At 36.6% G+C, this 17717-nt stretch overlaps 1 protein-coding gene across 1 annotated transcript in view; it reads left to right on the top strand.

Annotated features, from left to right (window-relative positions):
- Efr3a (EFR3 homolog A) overlaps nt 1-17717 on the top strand; it is an 86377-nt gene that overhangs the window by 58863 nt on the left and 9797 nt on the right. The window contains exons 12-19 of the mRNA XM_050145196.1: nt 933-984; nt 2663-2835; nt 3251-3326; nt 5507-5668; nt 6095-6226; nt 7290-7357; nt 8219-8346; nt 13442-13533. Of these exons, the coding sequence (XP_050001153.1) occupies nt 933-984; nt 2663-2835; nt 3251-3326; nt 5507-5668; nt 6095-6226; nt 7290-7357; nt 8219-8346; nt 13442-13533 (883 nt within the window). The remainder of the gene's footprint in view (nt 1-932; nt 985-2662; nt 2836-3250; nt 3327-5506; nt 5669-6094; nt 6227-7289; nt 7358-8218; nt 8347-13441; nt 13534-17717) is intronic.

The raw sequence follows: 17717 nt of genomic DNA, 5'->3' as shown, positions 1-17717 counted from the left end.
AAAAAAAAAAAAAAAAAAAAAAAAAAAAAAAAAAACCATTGTTAATGAGAATCAGGAATAATGACTTGGGATGGTAATGTTCCCTCTTTATAGATTTGATTTGGTAATATGCTAAAACATTAGCTAATATGTTAAAATAATCTCATGTCTTATAAATATAAATATATATATAAAACAATTAGATTTTCATCAAAAAATGTCTTTAAACTTTTAAGGAGATGGAAATACTGAGTACCGATTGGATTACTGCATATTTATACATGTTTAGCATACCATAGCCATCATTCAGTATAGTCAAATAAGTGCAAAAAAGGCACCGTCAGCGGAGAAAGTAGACTAGGACTATAAGTGTCATGGGTGAACATGCTTCCTTAGCAGTAGGTGGGTAAGAGTGGTGGCAGAAGAACTAATAAATAGATAAATAGAAAGGGGGCTGGTTATCAATGGCACAAGGAGTAAAAGTCAACTAAAGGATATTTTCTTCTTATAATTATTGTAGTTCTATCCTTTTATGATGAAGAATATGAGAAATTGATGTATGTGTGCAAAATATGATATACAGATATGTGAACTTTGCATTTCGATCTCCAAATGTAATCCCTGTTCACAGAGGACAGTTGGCATTTTCATACATTAGTGGGTCACCATGTCTTGTACTTGGAGGATTTAATCTTTGTATCAACACATCAGTTTGTTCTTGAATACCCAATAGCTTGACTTTTCTTGTTTAAATTTTTTAACATTTATTTATTTTAATAAATATGAGATTTATTTTGGTGTATAAAGTGAGTCATGGCATAAGCAGTTATAAAAATAAATAAAATATTTAGCCAATAAGAATAAAGTTTTTAAGTCAAGAAAAAGATATTTATGTAGATGAAGTTAATATAAATAAATGTAAATTACTAATACCAATACTTCATATATTTCAGAGATTTGGGAACCAGGAGGATTCAGATAATGTTGCTGAGATCTTTGCTTATGGTAAGGAGTTTGATAGAAGTGAGGGGAGCATCCCTTAAATACTAAAAAGAGTTTGTCACCTCCAGCTTCAGACTCTGCTGCTTTTCTCTGTGGTTTGTTCACTTGAGTATCTCTCCCTTTATCCTCTGTTCTGCCATTCTTCATCTCTCAGTGCTTGCCTGTCCTGTCATTTTGTTTGATCTTTATTATGATCAAGCTCACAGAAGGCAGAAACAACTTCCATCTTGTCGGTAGAGATACCTATGCTCAAAGAAGTTAGATGGAAATAATTGAAGAGATCCAGGGTCACTGAGCTACACAATAGAATTCAGATAGGAAAACCCATAGTGCCTTCTACATTCTGTTCAGACAGTGGCTTCTTGTTAGTGATTACTTGTCATTTTATATTAGAGTGGGAATAGATACAGAAAAGAAAAACAAAAAAAAGCACAACAGAGGTCCTCTGGTACTATATGCTAAATACACTCATTTTTTTTCTTTCTTACCTTTGAATTATACAATTTCCCCCTCCTCTGCGTGTTTTAAAATTCTCTAATTATTACTGTTATATATGTATGCAAATATGCGCGTAACTGCAACTTGCTGAGTCCATTTATTGTTGGTTTTAGGTATGACAACTAGGGGTTTGTCTCTGGGGAAGATTATTCTCCCTCTCTCAATAGTCTTTAATTCCCTGTAGCTCTTCTTCTGGGGGTGCGGCTTTGTGCGATTTCTCCTATCCATGTTGATGTGTCATGGTGTGTCCATTCTTCATTTTTGTTTAACTCCGGGGATCATGTCAAGGACACAGTAGAGACTGGGTCTTTGAAATGTGTACCCTTCCAGCCAGTCCGTTCTAAGTTCATTTGAGAGACCTTTTTTGTAAGTGTTATTACACTCTTTGTTTCATACTCAGGTACAGAAGATTCTGGTTTCAGTTTTAATTCTCTTCCTGGTGCTTGTTATATAGGATTTTAAATTGAGCTACAGCAATATTTATCAATCCTTTCCTACTTGTCCTTTTTATTTGTTGTGTCTAACTTAAAGTAACATCTTTATATACCAATGACATAAACACTGTTGATTCACTTTCCTTATAAAATTTTCTAAGGTTTGACTCTAATTCTTTATAGGAAACAAATTTTACAAATATTAATATACCACCATACTTTTTATACTAATTATACCATAAGTCAGCTTTGTGCATTCTTCTTTGGTGGGTTTTAAATGTTTAATAGTACTTAAGTATATTCTCCTTCAAAATTTAAAAATTGGAGAAGTTTAAATATTACCATGAATGTCAAATCGAGTAGCAAAATACAATTTTCCAAACTGAAAATGTATTACTGTTCCCAGTGGTTTTCTTTAAAACAATAGCTTACAGGGTCAGACTTTCCACCTGCTCTCCCTGTATCTGTCCCATGTCCTTGTGTGATACACCCTGCCCATGCCCTGGTTTTCTGAGTAACCTGCCTCATGTGGGCCCACATACCAGATGTGTGATGATCATCTTATTCTTGTTATAAATAATGCTCTTAAAATGCTAAAATCCTGGCTACCATACAGATTTCCTTTATATATTTCCTCAGACTTTGCCCATAATTTCTGATTTCTTAAATTTATGATTAAAAAAAATACTGTGAGAATTTTGCCTAAGAAGGACTCATGATAACATTGTTGATTTTCCCCTTGTAATCAGGTGACTTCTGGATACAAAGCCAAGACAATTGTTACTGCTCTGCCCGGGTCGTTTCTGGACCCTCTGTTATCGCCATCCCTCATGGAAGATTATGAGCTGAGGCAGTTGGTCTTGGAAGTAATGCACAACCTCATGGATCGCCATGACAATCGGGCAAAGCTCCGCGGCATTAGGTGACTCGCTGTGCTTCCTGAGAGCTCTTGGTTTTCTCAGTCACCGTGCTGAATTGTGCTTGTGTGCATGCCCGTGTCTGTGTGGGATGTTTAATTGGTATCAAAATGATTTTTTAATATGTTTTAAAATAACGTGATGGACTCTCATTCAGTGTGCTCTACAGAGTGCTGATCTAGAAATTATTACTTATATTAATTAAAAACTGTTTTGTTTTAGTCTTACTTTACGCCTAAGAATAGCACTATGGATGAAGATGATATGATTCTTAGTTAAGCATGGTAATCAAGTAATATCATTTCATATAAACATTTAAAACGTAGATGTGACCGACTGAGTTCAAATGTCTTTATAGCCAAAATATGTCTTATAGCCAAACGTGCTATTCGTTTAAAATTGTTGATATATTGTTTCTAGAATTATACCAGATGTGGCTGACTTAAAGATAAAAAGAGAAAAAATTTGTAGACAAGATACAAGCTTCATGAAAAAGGTAAGGTCATCTTTTTTTAAAGAGTGTCTGAAATGTATCTTATAGCCCTTTAAATGTCAGACGGTTTTATATTGATCTGTGGGCTTAAAGAGAAGCCATAGAATTTGGAGTGAAAGACCTCTCACTGCCAACTTCAGCCTGCCTTATATGACCACAGTACCAACTGTGACTCCTTGAGCCTGTGTTTGGATGTAAGATTGCTAGGTTGCACAGTTGTTTTGAATTTCTCCATTTGAGGGGAATTCCTGCTCTGCCCTCCCTGTGAACCAAATATGCATACTGGTTTTTCTTAAGCAGCTTTTATGTAGACAGAAATGTACTGGAGTTTGTTGCTTGTTAGGTGTTTTTCTGTATACTCTTTGGGAAATGAGTTAGGCATTATGTCTACCTTTAACACATGGGTGAATTTAGGAAACTGGTGTCCTGTAAATTGATCAGCCTTCTTGTGTATTTTACTAGTCATGCAAAACTTGAGCAGGACATTTCGTTCTATCACCATCTTTAGTGTTTCTTTCTTTGTCATTATGTTGATGATGTGCTTCAGTTTAACATTGATTAATTAATCAGATTCCTTCAGTAAACATAATTCTTTTGAGTTTATCTTTATTGTATTCCAGAAACAAGGAAGTAAGGTTTTATTTCTTTTATTTCTTGGTTTTGAGTATTTCTCAGTATTACCCATTTATCAAATTTGTCCCAAATGCTAAGGAATTTTTAAGCATGATTGAGTTTTGAAAACTCAGTTGATAATTTGGAGAGATTTTTTTTTATAGTATATGATGGTCATAAATGTCCTTAAACACTAAATCTGGGTTCATTTTTTTTGTTTCAATAGTCATAGAAGCAATGCTTCTTTCCACTAGACTTTAGCTTCTGTGAGCCATCAGGCTGTTGGACCATGCCAGGTCTGCTATCTTTTAAGATGTTCTCTTGTAATTATGCTTTGATTTAAAAGTTTTAAATGACTTACCTGGTAGCCCCTTTTTTTATACCTCTTTCATGCCCAAGTGTTGTATTTATATCATTTCTTCCCCTCCCTTTCCTGCTCCAGCTCCTGATGTTCCCTCCTCTTCCTTGCAAGTTCATGGCATCTTTAATTATTGCTATCACGTGCACACAAGCACACGGAATGCAGCCTGCTGAGTTCTTTTAGTGTACACCATTCTTAATTGTATCTAATTTAGAAGCAATCTATTCACATTTTCCCGGTTTTGAAATTTATTTTGATAATTTGTCACACTTTTTCATTTACCTTTCTATTTATTTTGTTTGGCTTTCATGTGATACCTTAACTGGAAATTTACAGAACTTTCTCAAAATATAAAAATCAAAACTCTTATTCTATATTCCTATGTGGAAGAGAACAGATTCATCAGCATGGACAGTGCTTACTGCCAACCTTGTGTGTCAGGCATTTGTGCCTCGTAGTGTACGGAACCTAGGACAGTCCAGCCGATATTTTGGAAGCATCCTAAATTCTGAAACTGATTTTCCATCAGAGAAGCCTTATCCCTTAAACTGGGAAGCATCTTTTATTTCCCATTCCTCCTGAGCCTTATATGGAAAACAGCTGCTCCCATTTTGTTTCCTACCACAGTCCAGTCCACAATTCTCACCTTGCAAAAGTGCTCATGTAATTTAGGAAAAAAATTACTGTTTATTTTGAAATGTAAATACATATGCATTGTTTTTTTACTTATTTTAAAGTGAACTAAAAGCATCCCTCTTTTTAAAGTCCATACTCTTTCTTAGAGGAAATTACTGTTTGGAATTTTTATAATGTTATCCAGTTTTGTTAGTTTTTGTATGCTGAATGAAAAGAACAATAAAATATGTTATTTTATATTTAATTTTTTTCAGTTTAGTGGTGTTTTGGTAAAATTCATCTTATGTGTATTGCTATTACAATGTGTGTTGTAAGATAATGCAAGTTATTTGTTGGCAGTCATTTGGGCTGGTTCCTGTTGGGCTTCCTCAAACAATGCTGTGCAACCATGCTTGTGCGTGCATTATGCTGTGCAATACCCATTTCCCCGTGGCAGTCCATATCAGGGATTCTTGAGAAATAACTTCAAATGATGCAGATGCACTAGAGAACACCCGTTTACTTTGTGCAGTCATTGCTCTTTTTTATGCTACGTTGTTAACACACAGAAGTATCTTTTTTCTGTATCTTTCAGAATGGGCAGCAGCTATATAGGCACATATATCTGGGCTGCAAAGAGGAAGACAATGTTCAGAAAAACTATGAGCTCCTTTATACATCCCTGGCTCTTATAACTATCGAACTAGCCAATGAAGAGGTGGTTATTGACCTCATTCGATTGGCCATTGCTTTACAGGTATGCTTTATAACTTTCCACTAAAGAAAAAATTCTTTTTAGTGAATTAAATATCACTTGTAGAGAGATATGATATTCAAGACCATGAATTTTGAGTAGCAGGGTTTTTGGTTGCATATTCAATTAAAGTGAGCAACTCTGTGCTAAGAGCCATTCAAGACCTTGCAGCAGATGATGAAAACAGCCGTCCTGTACCTTTACTTCCATCCAGTGGATAGGGTGGTCACTAAAATAATTATTATAGGTGTGGCACTGTTTAGTTGGAGTTGTTATATAATAAAAGGACGTGTAGTACGCGTGCGCACACACACATGCGTGTGTGTTTTTTTCAGCTATCTAAACTTTCTTCGGTTTTCCAGTGTAATCACTATGAATATGCTGATGGAGTATAAGAACCTGATCTTTCAAATTTATTTTCTACTGAAGGACAGCGCGATTATCAATGAAGATAACCTGCCAATGTTTCATCGGTGTGGAATCATGGCACTGGTTGCAGCATATCTCAACTTTGTGAGTCAGATGATAGCCGTTCCAGCATTCTGCCAGCATGTTAGCAAGGTGAGAGACCTAGAGAAGTTCCTAGCTTGAGTTTTGTGTAAAATCAGCTAATTTCTGAATAGTCATTTTTTTTCTAACATATACACACACATATATACTTATACACACAGACATCTATATATATTTATATAAATACATATATTTTAATAATTATATGTAATTTAAGTATACATATATATGTAAATATATATATAATTAGGATAATTCTGCAAGTAAGATTATGATAATTCTGAAGAAACATGAGGTACAAAAGTACAGTTGATATTGTCTGTTTTGGTTGTTACAGTTTTTGAGGTCATTGTTGAATAGAATACAGTTTTCTCTCCTTTCTACTGAGCAGTTGTGACTTGTTATCTTAAGCTTTCTTCAGTTAAATGTTGTTTGTTTATGTTGTATAAGGCAGAGCTGGAGTTGAAAGATTAATGCTCCTTTTTTAAATTTTATTACCTCTCAGCGGTGTTTAATTTTTTTCAGTGGTCATTCCAGTTACTAACATGATTTCATACATATTTCAGAGTCCTTAATGTGGCAGAAATATGCCGCAATTGAAAGCCTTTGTCAAAGAACCCTGTTTTCATGAGATCTTAAAGTACATCATGCTAAAATGTAGGTTTTGGGTGCATTCATAAGAGCAAAACTCATTCATTTAAAACTCACTTATGCATTGTGTATTGTCAGAATGGTGCAGACCCTTTATTGAGACACCCCAACTGCACCCCAGGGCACTGAGCTCTGAGCACTACTGAGCACACAGTGGAGAGCTTGTGAGAGTTCTAAAAGAGGTCTGCGTTGCTCGGCTACTTAAGAAAATGTGTGCTCTGTTTCTTCTTAGGGTGTTTTAGCAAATATAACACATCATTTTTTACTGCCTTGTATACTTTATTATTAAACTTTTAATAGCTGTTGAATTTTTAGTATCATGTGAAAATAGAAGGGTGGTGTTTCATGTAAATGCTTAAAGGTTTCTTTTTGGTTTTGCTCTTGTATTTTGTAAATGTTCACTACAGGGTCTTAAGAAAAAGATTTTTAATTTCACTTTTGTTTTGTGTTTGCTTGCTTTCAGGTTATTGAAACTCGAACTATGGAAGCCCCTTATTTTCTACCAGAGCATATTTTCAGAGATAAGTGCATGTATGCACATTCTTTATAATTGATGGAAGGGTTGACCATAGAGAGACGAGTCAATAATAATTACAAAGGAGTAACTATTGTTCTAGGTTTATCATTACAGTAATTTTGGCATTACTGGCATTTAATCATAGAACCTTTTCTCTTACATGATACTTTGTTTCTATAGTTGTAGATATGCATATAGACCTGAAAATGCAAAATTTATCCCCTTTTAAAATGTGATAATATATTTCTTAATTATAACATTTTGCTCTGGGTGCTCATATAAATGAGCTGTCTTGTAACAGTACAGTTTTCTTGTTAAAGATTTCTGGTAACATAACAACATGTAAAATTGTGGTACAGAAACAAAAGCAAATTCATATGCTGTACCTTCTTCCTGCTATTCCACAGGAAAATAAATGCACGCTGATAACCCTTTCTTCACACTTTGGGCTCTAAGACAGGAAGCTCAGCATTGAAAGCAAGGGTAATGACCACAGTGGGGAAAGAGAGAGCACCTCTTGTGACTGGTCTGGCTTGTCTGTCACCATGCTGGTCCTGGGCTTTACATTCACACTCAGCTGTGTTTTCTCTCTCGTTACATTTTGCTTAGTGTGAAAATTAAAGACTGAGTCTAGTATTCTTCGTCTTATAATGTCCAATAATGTCCAGACATTAGCAGAGTTACAGGGCTAAGTTTACTAGTGAAGTCTGATTGGGGAAAGAGCCCTAACAACCTAGACTTGGTTACAAAGCACATAGGCTTGTTTTTCATCCCCAAGTAACTTGTACTTCTGTCTAAAATATTGAGACTTTTACTGTAGAAGTTGTTGCTCAGGAATCAATATCTAATGATTGTTGTTTTTATCAACTTGACAGGCTTCCGAAATCGTTAGAGAAGCACGACAAAAGTTTATATTTTCTGACCAACAAAATTGCAGAGTCCCTTGGTGGAAGTGGGTACAGTGTGGAGAGGCTCTCGGTTCCTTATGTGCCACAGGTGACAGGTATGTTCAGTAAAAACGTCCTGCCGTGCAATGAGGAGTGCAATGAGGTTTGTGGCTATACTAATATACCATGGCTTACTTTTTAAAGGTGACTTTGTATTGTATGTGTGTAAGTGTTGTGCCTCCATGTGTACCATGTTTGTACAGTGCTCATGCTGGCAAGAAGGCAGCTTTAGAACCTTTGTGGGTGCCGGGAACGGAGCTCAGGCCCTCTGCAGAGCAGTTAGTGCTTTTAGCCATGAGCCAGCTCCCAGCCCCTCATTAGTTGTTTTGATTTTGTTGGTTTGTTTTTCTTTTTTTTAAAGCTATTTTAAATGTTTTCTACTTTTAAATACTGCTTTAGGAACCTTTCTCTAAAGCTGTAGATATAGGAACGACTGATAGGAATTTACCATAAGGAAATCAAGAGGTCAGCTTTCCTGTTATTTTTAATCTATTATTTCTTCATGTATTTTAACTTTAATATTTCTTAAACAGTGAAGCAAAGTGAAACTTTTTGTCATTGAACAATACTGTTGCACATTTGTCATTTGGAAGACTGCAGACCATTTCTGAAAAGTAACCTGCCAATTTCTTGTATATTAATTAATGTGTATTTTTTTCTGTTTTTAAAAATAATGCCACTGTATTTGAAGATAAATTGCATGATATCTAGCATTTAATTTTTGTTCTAAAAATTAAAAATCAGTTTCATTCACTCTGATATTCAGTTAATGTATATATATGAATGTTACCTTGGTGGAAGAAATAGTTTCCTTTTAAGATAGATATCTCTATTATATAAAAAGAACTATTTGATTCTAGTCAGATAATTTTATGTATTAATTACCAAAAGTAGTGTAATCTTTATATATAGCTTTTACCAATCTGAAACTAACCTGGGCTACATAGCAAGTTTTGGCCAACCTAGGCGACATAGTAAGAACTTCGCCAAAAAAAAAAAAAAAAAAAAGTAACAAAATAACAACAATAAAACAAAAATAAATAAATAAATAAACCACCTCAGAACTCTGTGATTTAGTTTTGTTTCTTTTGGGGGGTATTAAGCATTTAAAATATTAAACAATTATACTTTGGATTTAGCTATCTTTTCTTCAGTCCCAAAGCCTCCTAAACCCAGGCAGAAACGCAAAGGTAACTCCACCTGGTGTAGTGTAGCCTGCCCTGTCCCAAGCCTGCCCTTCCTGTAGGAAAGCCACTCCCTGGATGTTTAGAAACTGGAGCCATAGGCTGTGTCTTCTGCCCGTCATTAGCTGTTAACTCTGTTGTATGTCCTTATCCCTTATGTACTTTATTCTCTCTCCTTCTCCCTGCTGACATCTCTGTAGTTTGTGGTGAGAATTACAGTGTGTATTTTCACGTGTGCTTTGGCTCTTTTTAATTCCTTCTCCGTCAGACAAGCTCCATTTTTTTTCCTCAGTGTCTCTTTTTCCCAAGCTAGGAGGAGTCTGAATATTTCAGGGCATAATTAATTTTATGTCTGGATAGAAATTCCTAAGTGCAGGTAAACTTTCCTGATTTATAAGGAATGATGTTTTTAAATTAGTCTGTTGTGTGGAACTTGTCTCATGCAGGAGTCCCAAGAGTGTTATTTTATGTGATATTCGGTTATACATAGTTATTACCTTTTTTCCTGTGTAGTAACTTTCTACTGTTGATTTTTTAAAATTATGAGCAGTTAAGAACAATAAAACAAAAGTAAAAGCAAAATATATTACTGGAGAGATGGCTCACAGGTTAAGAGCACTGACTGCTCTTCCAGAGGTCCTGAGTTCAATTCCCAGCAACCACCTAGTGACCCACAACGAGATCTGGTGCCCTCTTCTGGTATGCAGGTGTAGATGCAGGCAGAACACTATATACATAATAAATAAATCTTTTTTTAAAAAGCAAAATTTATTTAGTGTGTTGGCTAGCATGCACCACCCACCACCACTATAATATTAGCTCCATTTGTCATATTTTGGGCCTAGCATTGAGAACACTGTGTTTCTATTCCTACTTAATCCTTACACTAGCCTAATGAAGAATGTAGCATTTTCTTCTCTATGCATGAGAAGTGAGGTTGATAATAAGTAATTTGATTAAATGGCACACTAAGTTTAGCTGTCTCTATGCTCTTTTAAATACTTAATAATTTATTTGATTTCACAATTTTCAATGAGATCAAAGATTTCGCATGCATTCAGAATAATTGATGTCAGCTGTGAGCAGTAATCAACATCTTTCTTTTATTTGAGTCGTATGACTATGAGACTAACCCATGTACCACTCCAAGACCTGACAGCAAGGGATATAGCTCAGTGGTAAAGCATTTGACTGCAAAGTGATAGAGACCGCATTTTTATTTCCCTGTTTATTGAGAGAATGAAAATACTAAGACATTAGCAGAAGGCCGGATATGGTGTCATATGCTAGTAATCCTAGCACCCAGGTCAGGTAGGAGGATTGCTGGTTTGGATTTTTTCTTAACTGATCAGGCCTCCTGTATGTTAGGCATTGAAGAAGGTGATACTGGGAAGAAGTTAAGGTGTGGTCACTGTTTTCAAGGGTTACATTCTCATGACCAAGCCAGATGAACAAATGGAACAGCAAGTTCTAGAGAAAGAATGGTGATCTGCCTGAAATTGATGAACCACTGGTGTCTAAGCAAGTATTAGCTAAGCATGTATTGCATTTTTCTTTTTAAACAAGCTAGAATTTGATTGAATAGTGAATGCATCAGTGTGTACTAAATACCACTGTACAGTGACTAGACAGTGCTTTATCTGGAGTAGCAGTAACTGTCCCATGAAGTAATTTATGAGTAGCTCTAGTGTTCCAGCTCTGTGCAAGCAGAAGCCAGAGCAAGCTAGCTAGGTAAAGGTTCTGATTTTCATAAAGCAAGGTTTCAGTATTTCCTTTTTAAGTATGGTTTCTCCTGAACCACAAAACATAGGTGGTTGAAGGACTTTGTTAATATTATAAATGTAGGGCAGAAGTTTGAATCATTGTATAATTAGGTTCTAGTATGACAACCAGTGGGGCTCTTGTAGAATTTCTTAAAGGGGATGATTAGGATGTGGAATGAAATCACAGTGCATGGTTGCTAAATTCTAAAGTAACTCTGTGCTTACTGGTGCTCTAAACAAAGGCTTCCCTAGTGAGACTACTTGTGAAGGTGTCTTGACATTACTCTCATTGGGTAATTAGACAGTCAACCCAATGTGTGCAGCCTCTTCCATATCTATCTCTCTTATACATACATCATAATTATGTATTTGTAGTGACACAGAAATCTTAGGGAGCTATACATTGGTCAGTAGGCTTATATGGCTGTTTATAAGTCATAACTAGGATGGAAAGTTCTGTACTTCAGAAACACTTCTACTAGGCACCTTAGGAAGACACATTAGAAGGTTATCCCTGTACTTCTGTAATGATGAATTAGAAGTTAGAGATACTAACTTGACATTCAGAAGAGAAACAATGGTGCTGAGTCTGGTGGAGCTTCACTGGTATTTGTAGAGTGTCTCCCGGGGTGCCTGCTTTAGCCCAGAGTGTTATTGACCAAGGAGATCCCTTGATGATAGTAGAGAAGGGCCCACTTTGGCTATTGTTACCACTTCTAAGTGTCATCTGCAGCACAGAGCAAGCATTGTGAGCTGTGCTTTCCACACCCTCTCCCTTGTGAAGTTCGGAGAGAGAGAACTCACCTGGTTCTGGAAGTCAGAGAGAGGGACTGTGTTCTGTAGGACCGAGGCGTTCAGATCAGTAGGCAACTGTTTCATAGTGTTTTCTTGAGAATGAGCACTTCCAAAAAGGTACACACTATCACAGTGTCTGATAGTTGTCCTGATCCATTCCATCAGGGGTTGGATAAGCCTCTGATTCTGTGCACTGGGATGCATGCTGCTCTTTCCTTTCTCCTTATATAACTGTGGTTATTAGCTATTTTCATAGCCTGTACTTTGCTATTAGTGCTTAAAAGAAGCATAAAGAAGGTCCAGAGTTATGCGAAAAACTTTCAACCTTATATCTATAATCATCATAAAGAAATAACACCAGAGCAAGATGCCATCTTATCACCTCTTAGGTTTGCTTCTACCACAGAAGTAAAAGATAACAAGTATCAAAAGTGCCCAGAAATGAGCCTTTATACATTGATGGCTCGCATGATTTGTGATACTGTAAATTATTATAGACACTTTGAAAAACACGATTTTTTTTTCTCATAGTACTGAAAATATAACTACCAAATAGTGTCTCAGTCCCACTTGTGAGCACTCCCAGAGTAATTGAAATCAGTGTTTGAGATGTCTGCACACATGTTCCCTGCAGCATTGAGTACTCACAAATGAACAGAAACAGCTGAGGTGCCAGCAGCCTGACGGTGATGTCCATTCACAGTGCAGTACAACTGAAAAACCAACAGTTTTCACATCTGTATCAGCATGGGTGAATCTAGGGAACATTTGGGGTGCATGACAAATACCATATGACTACCTCCAGTCACACAGGAAAATTAAATTCTGATGTTTTACTGCACAACAAGGTGACTATCATTAGAAACTTCATTTATTTCAGATTAGCTAAAAGAGGACTTAAGGCTGGCAAGATGGCTCAGCAGGTAATTGTACTTGCTGCCAAGCCTGATGACCTGAGTTCCTTATGCAGAATGCACGCTATAGAAGTACAGAACTGGTTCTTTTAAGTTGTGCTCTGACCTCCTTATGTGCACCACAGTATAGGTATTGGCACATAGGCACACACACAATACGAAACAATTTTAAAATTAAATTGGATGATTCTAAGTGTTCTTACTACAAAGCAATGGTATGTTTTTAAGGATGGTTGTGCTGATCAACCTTTGATCATTCCACATTGTATGCAGGCCCAACATTGTACTGCACCCTAGGAATGAACAAAAAAAATTACTTTGCAATTTAAGTAAAATAGGTTGAAAGTTGAGAACACACTGCTTTAAATGTTTAGAAAGAACATAAACCCCAAACTCAGCTTTCTACATTTTCTTGCAGTTTTACATATTTATGTGTTTTAAATGCAGCATAACATTTCTGACTAACGAATAATAGAAGAAAACTTTTTATTTCAGATGAAGATCGACTTTCTAGAAGGAAAAGTATTGTGGATACTGTATCTCTTCAGGTGGACATTTTATCCAACAGTGTGCCTTCTGATGATGTGGTAAGTTGCTGGAACCTTATGATGGAGAACTGTCTTAAAGTAGCCATTATTTAAAAAAAAGTTTCAGTACACCTGTAAATGGAAGAAACTACAAATCTAAGTTACTCCCAAGTCAACTAGATTACTAGTAGAAATTAATATGATTTAATTTTTGTAAACTCATTTCAGCTGTCTCTCAAGATGCATAATACTAATATTAGAATTTTGCATTGGAATTCTGTATGACAGAAAGACTATCAAACAGAAGCAAAGTTGTTTGTTTGGTTTTACTTTAAGTATGATATGTTATGCATGACCTCTTCAGTTCTTTAAATCCTGTTTATTTTATTTTAAATTATGAAGTATAAAGTACAAAAGCAGATGGATCTATGCACTTCCATGAGGCCAAATCCTCTCCTCAAAAGTTCCTGTGTAAGGAAATATTGCCACTTTGTTCACTAGCTATTATGAATATGACTTAAGCCGTCTAAGTGAACTATTCAAGGATTGTGGCTGCTCACACTGTCATGCCCTTGATGTTTTCCTCCTGCTTCAGGAGAGCACAGGAGAGTACTCTGCTGAGTCATAGAAAGAAACATCAGCCAGTACTCTCAGCGTTTGAGTCTCACAAAGGATTTTGATAGCCATCTAAAGTGATAAATGCTAGCCTGCCAACTCAGCTTCCTCTTCGTGATTCATACGTTGTTTTCCTGCCCAGCTATTTCATTATTGCTCATAGATATAAATAATTAAAGGACTATCCAATCAAGAAAGTAACAAATTGAGTTGTCTGAATTCATGTTCTCTCATTCCCTTAGCTTCTAACCCCCTTATCAGTTCATTTGTAATTTCTTAGTGTTCAGGGAACAAGCAACTTAGACTTTCTTTGCTATTCAACTGCATTATACAGAATTCTTTGATCTTATGGATCACTTGCTAGTGGAACTCAAGAGCATTGAAGAGGGATCGGGAGGTAGCTTAGTGGGTGAAGTGCTTATGCAAGCAGGAGGACATACCTTCTGGATCCCCAGCACCTACATAAAAAGCCAGGTGCTAAGATGTGGAGATCCTGAAGGCTCTTGACAGTCTAGCCCAGGGGAAACGTAAAGTTCAGTGAGGAGACCTTATCTCCTGGACCACAGGAGATGACTAAGTGAATAAAGCCAGGTATGTATAAAGAATGCAGTTGGGTTTTCTGGTATCTCATAAAAGCCAATAGATGTGGCATCCACCTGTAATTCCAGCATTAAGAAGGCAGAGATAGGATCTCTAGGGCAAGTTTGCTAACTCGAATTGATGAAATCAGGATTTACCAAGAGACCCTATTATATAAGGTGGAAAGTGACCAAGGAAGATAGTTGACATCAACTTTGGGCTTCCACACCTGCACACCAGTGACCTCTACACACTTAGGGAATTCTACATACACATGTGCACACATAAATACGCAGAAAAAAAAGGGGTAGTGCTGTTCTGATGGAAACTTACCTGGGACACTGAGGGAATGAAAGAAGGATAGATGATATACAGAAAAGTTGGAATTGGGTAGGCTGTGTACTCACTGATGGAGCGGTACTAATACCAACTAGGCAACAACCCAGAACCTCAGCCATCAGCTAGGGGAGCATTTTCAAATTGTGGTCCTCTAGAAGAAAGAAGCTGCAGTTTTTGCACAGTGCCAGTTTCCTGATCCTAGCCCAAAGAAGGCCAGTTCCCAGGGGTCTGAGGCATTGGTCCTTGTTGGTAGTATACAATCACTCAGGATTTCATCCATTCCTTACATGTGCACTCAAGGCTTCTGCTGCTCCCCCACACTGAAGGTAGATAGAGGAGCAATTGAGGAAGACATCCCAGTATCAACTTTTGGCTTCCTCCTCATGCTTGTACTCTCCATCCATATGCACACAGAATTACTTGAAAATGTTAAAACTATCTTCCCCAAATCCACCTCATTCTTCAAAGCCTCTTTAGTATGTACACTTCTTATTTGTAAAGAGAGTATCTTGCTAACTCTTTCAGTGAGTATGATTTTAGTCTTGCTACCCTTTCAGTAAAGAAATTTGCTGAGAGCCTTGGCTTCTAGGCTTAATTTTAATCAAGAATACAGGCTGTTTTAAGTGATTTTTATAGTTCTTTTTGCTTATTTTTTGTTTTAAAATGAATGTGTTTGATACTTGAGACTGTTGTAAAGAATCAGTCTGTGTTGTTGAGGTTTCTGTCCTGCCTTGTTTCTGTCCTCCCGCCAGGTCCCACAGCCGTTTAGCCCCAGAGAAATCATACAGAGGTCTATATTAATGATAAACTGATTGGCTTATTAGTTCAAGCTTCTTATTAACTCTTATAACTTATTTTAGCCCATTATTCTAGTATATGTTAGCCACATGACTCGGTACCTTTTACAGTGGGGCAGGTCATATCTTCCTTCTTCCATGTCTGGACAGGACTGGGGAGGAATGGGTTTCCTCCTTCCTAGAATTCTGTCTGGTTGTCCCACCTATACTTCCTGCCTGGCTACTGGCCAGTCAGCATTTACTTAAAACATAATTGACAGAATATAGACAATTGTCCCACACCAAGTCTGTTATAAAGTAATCTGAAAAATTTATACACAAAGACACTATAAAGATTCTCAAAGTTCATTAATACGTTAGCTTCTCAAAGACAGTGTGCTATAAGCCTGTCACATACATCATACACTGGATGTTTGATAAGTACAATTTAATGTCATATTATTTGAGCACATATGAGTTTCAAACTCACTGGAATATACTTTTGTATATTAGTTGTTCAAATACCAAGAGATAGAACAGAATTGCCTTATAGACCAAACTAAGTGTATATAGCGAGGGCAGGAGAAATCCATATAAGTTAGCTATTTTCCAATTACTGTTAAATATTTATTTCAGCATTCATCATAAAAGTTATTATAGTAAGAATACCTGCATGTTCTCTGTCCTGTACTATATATTTTTGTTGTTGTTGTTAAATATGAAGCTATTTATCCCAGTCTAAGAATAGTGAGTCTTGTTTACTTTGTTAAAATGCTAGTGCTAGATTGCTCATAGGTGTAAATGACAAGCCAGAGCCTAATCTTGTATATCTGCTCCAAATATCTAGAATGCAACTGAAGATTCCAAAGTTTAATCTGACTTCAACTAGAAATGTGACCCTCGATAGCAAAGCTGAGGTAGCGGACTCTTGCTGCTTGACTTCCAGCTAAAGCCTTTGTTAAGAGACGCTAAGGTGCAGAACATACAGTCTTGCTTTCGTTAGTCTTGCTGCCTTAGACTTAGCAATGAGCTAAAATTAGGGATGACCGAATTGCCAGGCAAGTACTCATGTATCCTATCATTGCTTAACTTTCATTCAGAGATACTATAGTAACCATTTATTACTCTGTGAAAATGTTTTCGTGCCTCTTAAAGTACCACTGCCCAATTGTCCCAAAATGCTAATCTTTTAAAATCATAAAACATTTAATTTTATAGCTTTGTACATATTTCAAATCAAGAGATCTGAGATCTGAGAGCCCCAGATAAAGGGTATTTATAGGAAATACAAAACTGGTGGTTAGCCTTAGAAAATCCAGAATATGGTTGCTTTAGGGTAAACACTTCTCAATATAGTAATTCTTTGAAATCTTCATTTATTCTTTTGTGTGTGAATGTTTTTCCTGCATGTATACCTGGCACCAGAGGAGTATCAGATCCCCTGGAACAAAAGTTAAGGACAAATATGTGCCACCACATGGGTGCTGGGATACTAACTCTGGCCCTCTGCAAGAGCAGCAAATACTCTTAACCACTGAGCCATCTCTGAAGCCCATTCTTTTAACCATTTAAAATCTTAGTTATTTCATACTTGATTTGTATGCTATCTACAGTAATAAAATGATAAAGGGTCTTTAATGGTTAGTTATTATTTACCACATAGCAAAAAAATGTATTTGTAATCTCAGCCTTGATTGCTTCAAAGTGCCTTCCTCCTACCAAGCACAAATCAGTCACTGTATGTAACGGCGTAAGCGAATGCAGACAGATTGTCAAAATATAGACAGCTTTAATGGAGGAATAGACTTACAGAACCACTGTTCCCGCGGAGACCAGGAAAGCAGAAGAGAGCGCTGGGAGCACGCTCACCAATTTTATAGGAGAACTTTAGCCTGAGGCGAACACGCCCCCTAAGGGGTGGGACTTATCCCTACA

Source organism: Alexandromys fortis, unplaced genomic scaffold (assembly GCF_014885135.2).
Source record: "Alexandromys fortis isolate MF-2015 unplaced genomic scaffold, M_Fortis_MF-2015_v1.1 scaffold_2_1_26212458, whole genome shotgun sequence".
Lineage (NCBI taxonomy): Eukaryota > Metazoa > Chordata > Mammalia > Rodentia > Cricetidae > Alexandromys > Alexandromys fortis.
Note: the sequence above shows the minus strand (reverse complement) of the source record. Positions and strands in the feature narration are given on the sequence as shown.